At 42.6% G+C, this 7,443-nt stretch overlaps 1 protein-coding gene across 1 annotated transcript; it reads right to left on the bottom strand.

Annotated features, from left to right (window-relative positions):
- On the bottom strand, nt 1–5,641 carry LOC119411356 (high affinity cationic amino acid transporter 1). Its single transcript, XM_037678298.1, has 11 exons — nt 5,272–5,641; nt 5,033–5,191; nt 4,769–4,940; nt 4,537–4,670; nt 4,231–4,453; nt 3,477–3,616; nt 2,860–2,962; nt 1,975–2,180; nt 1,743–1,894; nt 413–521; nt 1–325 (listed from the first exon to the last, which is right to left on the bottom strand). Exons 1-11 carry the CDS (start codon nt 5,639–5,641, stop codon nt 156–158), a joined length of 1,938 nt encoding a protein of 645 aa, XP_037534226.1. The 3' UTR covers nt 1–155.
- Nucleotides 5,642–7,443: the final 1,802 nt, after the last annotated feature.

Here is a 7,443-nt window from a genome sequence, read left to right as displayed (position 1 = left end):
CTTCATCTCCAATAAAGAAAACTTGACCTTGAACTTTTGAGACCTAAATGTGTTTTTTGTAAACAAAAAAAAACTTTAAAAATGTTCAGCGCTTCCGGCTCTTTGAGCAGCGGCACGTTCAAAACTTTAAATACACGACAGAAGCTCCCGTTCACTCACGATTCCTCCTCCCCGTCTGCGGTTGGGTTTTGTGTGTTGTGGAGAAAAGCCTCCTTCTCTGTGGTCATGGGCTCTCCTTTTATCAAGCAGGTGGGCGTGTTGGGATCAGAGCTGCTCACCGCCTCGGCGCTGTTCCAGATCCCATAACCAAAGTAGATGAAGAAACCTGTGGTTCGTTAGAAGACGTTAAAGATCAGCTCCTTTTGAGCATCCCGGGTACAGATGACTGAGTGTTGTTGGTTAGTAAAAGTACCTAGGACCATCCAGATGGAAAAGCGCAGCCACGTTCCTCTGTTGAGCTGCATCATCAGGTAGACATTGACAAACATGCTGACAACCGGGACAAAAGGCAACAAAGGAACCTGAGGAGAGAGAGAGATTTAAAAAGATTAAACCTTTTATTACAAGTTAAAATCCAAGATGGCCACCACCATACTATGCTTTCTACTTTTTATATTGCTTCAAAGATATACCATATTTTTTGCCATATCAGTCGCATCTTTTTGCATAAATTTGCAAGTCCTGCGACTTCTACACCAAAGCAACTTATTTATGTTTTTCTCCATATTTATAGTCCAAGTTTTGGCTGAGATCTGACGATTTCATTGATTCTGACATGGCCAAGATTAAACACTACCATCTGCAGCCACTAGAGGGCCCTCGAGCCATATGGCAAGCCAAGTGTCTCATTAATAGGTCAAAGTGGCTATTAATGAGACACTTGGCTTGTCACAACCAGCAAGCTTTGTCTCGCTACAGAACTCTTGGAACAAACATCAAATCAGCTGCATTTCGCCTGGGTGGCGAAATGCAGCTGATTTGATCATTAAAGTGCATTTATTAAGGAAAAGATAAACTGAGACACACCTTTGCTATAATTTCGAGCAAATAATTGTTTTTAAGTGTTAATCTTGTTAAATTCTTGTTAAAGTCCTCCCATGCACGCTTCCGTGGCCGCCATTTGGCAGCCAAACGATTTTTAACACAACACCGGCCCAAATTTCCGGGTGGTCAGCGGTGACGCTTAATAGACTCGACTTATACAACAAAGCGACGTATTTATATTTTTTTCCACTTTATTAAGCATATTTGGACTGATGCAACTTATACGGTGGAAAGTACGGTACTTTCCTTAAATGATTGGTCTTACCTGTGTGGTGGTTGAAAATAAGTGGCCAAGGCCACCATTGGCTGACCCCGGCTCCACCATTGCGCCGGCTCATGGATAATATTGCTCCTTCCACTCGCCAGGATCCGTCACTATTCTACTCCCTCAACGACGGGGGACTTCAGCGTGTCGCTGGTTACGTTTATGTAGAGTTCATGTGTAGCTGTTGGGTTGTAAATATGGTGATTTGTTCTAGCTACAGTTATAGCACGTCTGATGCTAATTTTATTTAGATTTTGCTATTTGCTGATGTTTGAAAACAACAACGGCCAAAAAAAAAAAAAAATACACTCAAGCACACAATGTAAAGTATTGATATTTGAAAAAGTATCTATTAGATTCTGACCCCCCCGCCCCCCCCATCATTAATGGGAGTAAAAACATGCAAGAAAACTGACTGAAAGTGCAAACTCACCTTGAAGGCCAGCTTAGCTTTGCTCTGAGGCTGCCTGAACACGCAGAATGTGAGAAACGAGCAGACCACAGCGATGACACAGAGGACTGACACGGACCAGGGTGCACACCCTCCTTGGACGGCTACAACACTGAAAACACACACCAGAACACCTGGGGTGGGGTGGGGGGGAAACAAGACGATGAGCCGGATACCTTCATTCAGTTTGCTCCGAGCACCGTGAGAGTCTCACCGAGAACACTGGTACAGATGTTGACGACACGCCCAGACAGAGGAGACGGTTCACTGCTCGAAGGGGAAACAAGGTTCTTGATGCTGAACTGATGCTCTGATGGAGGTAAGATGTCAGAGTTGCCCTCGCTGTAAGACTCAGCGTTATCAGGGCTGTCCTGAATGTTGGCCATCTCGTAGGCCCGGCTCGGCTGCACGGGCTGGTACCTAGCGAGGGCAGAACAGTCAAAAGTCCTCCTCAATTATAGGTTAAAAACACATTTAAAATGTATTATCGCCCGCCGCCAAAAGGCAAATGCGGGCAATCATGTTTTTGCTTACGTCTGTGTGAATGCAGATGGGTTTTATGAGCCCGACTTTAACCAAAATGTTTCATAAACCAATGGACAAGATTTAATGAAACTTGCAGAAAAAAACCACTGGATGCACATCTGCAATTGATTCAGTTTGGGAATCAGCCCAATTCAAGATGGCTTTCTGGAAAATTCTTCTCCAGATGGTCATCACAGCTAATCAGCATTATTAGCCAACAGACAAATTCAGTCATTTTTACAAAATAAAATTAAAGTTTGATGAGGTAGTAGCTGAGAGTCATTCCCTACAGAGATTTTAAGTGTGACCATGTTACTACACGGTACTTGCACTGCATTACAATTTTTCAAGGTTTGACTAAAATGGCTTTAACTCATTTGTCAGCAGAATATGTTAGTCTAAAACTCCGGCATAAAAGCTGAAGGGCAATAAGCATTCCATTCAAGGAATTCTAAGTTTAAGATTTCACCATGTTTGGTTACTTTTGATGGATTTAGCAGATGTGTCTATTGAATAGAGTACATAATGTTGGATCAGCTTGGTCAAGAAACACACAATGAGAAAAGAAGGCTACCTGAGGACCAGAACACAGGCGGCCACCAGAGTGTAGGCCAGCAAAGTGCCGATAGACATGAGGTCAACCAGGTCCTTCAGGTCAAACAGTAAAGCCATCACAGCTGCAGGGAACAGCAGGAGGAGAGAATGTCACATCAGATAAACACAGTTTACATGCATGAATTCCACCCCCCCACCCCCGCCCACAATAAAATTAAAGTAACTGTTAAACTTGTGCTGAACAGTTGAGAATGTTACAACTACCATCCTCCTTCCACTAGGGGACACTGTTGCCTTTGGCTTCATCTCAGCTACCTACCAAGGTGGAGACTACAGTCTCTTCCTGTCACTGACACGAGCCAGAAACGAGAAGATCAGGCTTCACGTCACGAGCCACAGCAAAGATAATGTGTGGCAGCAGAAACATGGAGCCATGGAGACTGAGCCAAGGAGGAGAGTTACAACCTGAAGTCACTGATAGTCCCACACAAGACCTCAACAATTCTCAGCCCAACATCCTTTGTTGCTATTTTTCTGCTGCTTTACAGGTCTGATGTCGAGGTCATGTGGGCCAAAAGTCCTAATGGATCCTGAAGGAAACTTCAGCCCATTAGTGGGTTTAGGTTGTGGCCTCACCTGCAACAGCACCAGATGTTATTGTAGCTGTTAGCGGGGTTTTGGTTCGAGGGCTGATTTTAGCCAAGCATTTGAAGAGTAGGCCATCCTCCGCCATGGCCCAGATCACCCTCGGCATTGGGAACATGGAGCCCAGTAAACTAATACAGGAGAGGGAGAGAAGAGTATGCCATACCAATAAGTACACACAGTTAGGATAAACACTGAGAACAGGTGAGTGTCTGGGGAAAAAAAAATCACAAGCATGTCACTACATAAGATTACTATGTATATCTATGTACTAAAACAGTCACTTGAAGTTTTTATGCCAAAAGATGCTGAATTGCTTGGAGGTTTAGAGTCCTGCAGTTAAATTAAGACGTATTTGTAGCTTACTCTGGTTTTTATATTTTACTTTTTCAGACACAAACTGCACCATATTTTCATTTAACAAAAGTTGAGAAGATGAACGTGCTACTCAATTTTGGTTCTGCGGTTGCAAAATTCTAGAAAACGGGTTCTGAACCCAGACAGAACCCCTGATCTAATTGACATTGTTGGTGCACAAGTATTTTACAAAAAAAAAAAAACATACTTCATCTGGGTAATATAATGTGCCATACTTGTTGCAACTTCAAACAGTTTTAACTTATCTACCTAAAAGCAAGTAAAATGCAGCAAGCTTGGAATGAATAATTCAGTTCTAAAGATTCCTGCTAGCAATGACATGCCCTCTGTGACTTCTCATGCTGAGAGCAGTAGGAGACCCACTTACCTGGTCGACAAAGCACACAAAGAGCCAATGGACACCGCATAAGTGGCTCCCTCCCAGCCTACACGCTTAAAGGCCATCGGAATAGGGCTGTTCTTATCCAGCAAGTAGTAGGGCATCATCACAGTGAGGGCTGCCGACACGCCGAAGTAAGCCACAAAACAAATGAGGAGAGAGGCCACGATGCCGATAGGAATGGCCCTCTGGGGATTCTTCACCTCCTCTCCTGAGTGGAGAACAAAAATTGGAAGTGTCAGATGTGTCAGGTGTGTCGGATGATCATTATTCATTTCGTGTTTTAACTCTCACCTGTAGTGGCGATGCAGTCAAACCCTACGAAGGCATAGAAACAAGTGGCGGCACCAGAAAGGACCCCAGTCCAGCCAAAGGGCATAAAACCACCTTTACCAAGAGTTTCTTCATTTTCAAAGGCGTATGACTGACTAGTAAAGTGAAAAGAACATAACATTTTCTTATGTTAAATTCACCTCATCTTTAGGGACAATGCATGTTTTGGAAGACAGAGCTTAATGTCACTCACTTTAAGCTGGAGTTTCTGCTGATGTTAAGGATTTCCTTGGGATTCAAGTTCCAGTTTTTTAGGTTTCCTTTAACCATTCCAGCAATGACCACAAACAGCAGCACCACGATGTTGATGCAAGTAAACACTTTGTTTACCAAGGCCGACTCTTTGACCCCAAATATAAGCAGCCCTGCAAATAATCACAGAAAATATAAGAAAACACGGACACACACAAAAACACAAAGTAAACCACTGAAAAAATACATCTTGCGTGTTCCTGACCTGTCAGACTGAGTATGATGATGACAGCAAAGATGTCTGGGTACTCTGCCAGGACTCCCGGTGCGTTCATGGTCATGTATTGCCGGAAAAATGTCTTATTGTGGTTTCCAATCAGCTCTTCAAAAGTGGCGCTCCATGCCCTGGCCACACTTGATGTTCCTGTGCAAAGAAAAATCCTGATGTGAGCCTTAAGTATCACAATTGTTTTAAAAAAAATCCTGTTATTTCAATTCTCCCACCTATGATATAAGAGAGAATGAGGTTCCAGCCAGTGATGAAGGCCCAAAGTTCTCCAACTGTCACATAGCTGTAGAGGTAAGCCGAACCAGTTCTGGGAACACGAGCTCCGAATTCTGCGTAGCACAACCCGGCTAATACAGACGCCAGGGCAGCGATGAGAAACGAGAGGACGATGGCAGGTCCAGAAGTATATCGAGCAACAGCACCAGCCAGAACGTAGACGCCGGCTCCCAGCGTGCTGCCGACCCCCAGAGCCACCAGGTCGAGCGTGTTGAGGCATCGGGACAAGCGGGACTCATCCGTGCTGTAGTCCACAACCTTCACTCGCAGGAGCTGCTTCCCGAATTCTTTTAATGTCGTCAGAATCATTTTTCCCCTGGAACTCTGCACATGAACAGCAAAAAATACCTGTTGACACAACAATGCGGAAAGAATGTTGATTACTGTGCTTTGGCTGATACAGGCTAATCCAGATTTGTCACGCCAAGTGAACACAGTTCATGTGATGCCATTATTTACTAGTGCGTTTCATTTTCTGTGGACCTTCCAGGGCTACACAGGTAGAAGCTACTTTTGGGTACAAAACTACTATAATGCATCAAGATTTATTTTGGGGAGGAAAGTCTAATACAACTTTTAAATTAAAGAATGCACATTTGAGAAATTGTGTTTGGTTAATTATTTCTTTGTTGCTGTAATGTTTCATGGCAATACATCGTATACCATTGGAAAGCCAGTAGGGATGCACGATACTGGATTTTTGGCCGATATGCCGATATGTTAAAACTTATTTGGCCGATAACCGATACCAATATTTTATATACTTTCCTTTGTCAGAACATGGCCCTCTTATTTAGGCTTATTTGCTACAAAAATTGTGCAACAGCTGTAAGAGCTGGAGACATATATTCAGTAACAGCCATATGATATGCATAACACTTTAACTTATATTAAATTAATTAGCATTAGTCACCTGCAATGCTGTCTCACATGTGGAGGCTTGTTCCAGGTTCCTAGCTGCAGTGTGGGATCCTCTGCACTCTTGTGCATGAAAGACAGCCTTTTTAAGTTCAAAGTTTTTGTCTATCCATTGTGCTGTAAGACTAATCATGCTAACGGGGCTAACACGACGTCCAAATGTCTGTGGTAAAACTCACCCAAGTGCTATCGGATATTAGCTTCTCAATGACTTCGGAAATGACAACTTGTAACTTTGGTAAGGCTATGTCGGGAAAATACCTCAGACTGGGGACGATGTAGCGAGGCTCAATGTAGTCCAAAAATCTACCAATACCAATATCATACCGATAATATTGTGCATCCGTAAAAGCCAGATAGTCCTTTAATGTTGTCTTTTAGCAAAATATCACATGAACCAGTGGACAGATTTTAATGAAACTTTCTGCAAGTAATCACTGGATGTACATTTACAAGTGACTGGTTTTTGGAGTCAACCTGACTCAAGATGGCTGCCACAGGCAGTAGACCGTAGAAAACACAAAAGTGTCTATAACTTCCTCAGTTTTAAAGATATTGAGTTAAATTTTGGTGTCATAGTAGCTGAAAATCCTCCACAACGCACATCTTTGAGTATACCTTTTGGCATGCTAGGTGAAGGGTGATATGCATTCAATCAACACAAAATCTGTTCTTCAAATTAGATTTCTGTTTTGCTTGTAAGTTTAAAGCACAAGCTGCAGCTTAAATCCATTTCTTCTGTATGCTTCAAACAACTTGATAGTTACCAACGTTGTAGACAAAATACTAAATAATATGTAAATAGGTTGCATTAACAACTTGCCATTTATGTTTAATCAAAGTGTTAACGGTCAAGATATTGGATGCTATTGTGGGAATAAAGGTAATGCTGGTTGTCACGTAAGCTCAGCAATCATTTACATTATCGCGACTCAATGAGACTAACCTGTATAAATAAAGGTTGGATGAATGAATAACAAGCATCTTCGTATATTTGCAGAAATGATAACTAACTTACAGTCTTGACAACAGATTTAGCTTCAAAACCTCTAAAACAGCAGCAACAGATGTGAATCAGTCCAGTGATGTGAGGAAATACTCACTTTGACAGGACAACACAGGGTCCTCAATCCTTCACTGACGAGCTCAGTATCTCTGCTTTTAGTTCAGTTTAATTTTAGTTTCCCCACAAA

This window comes from Nematolebias whitei, chromosome 6 (genome assembly GCF_014905685.2).
Source record: "Nematolebias whitei isolate Nwh7 chromosome 6, NemWhi1, whole genome shotgun sequence".
In the NCBI taxonomy this organism is placed as follows: Eukaryota; Metazoa; Chordata; class Actinopteri; order Cyprinodontiformes; family Rivulidae; genus Nematolebias; species Nematolebias whitei.
Note: the sequence above shows the minus strand (reverse complement) of the source record. Positions and strands in the feature narration are given on the sequence as shown.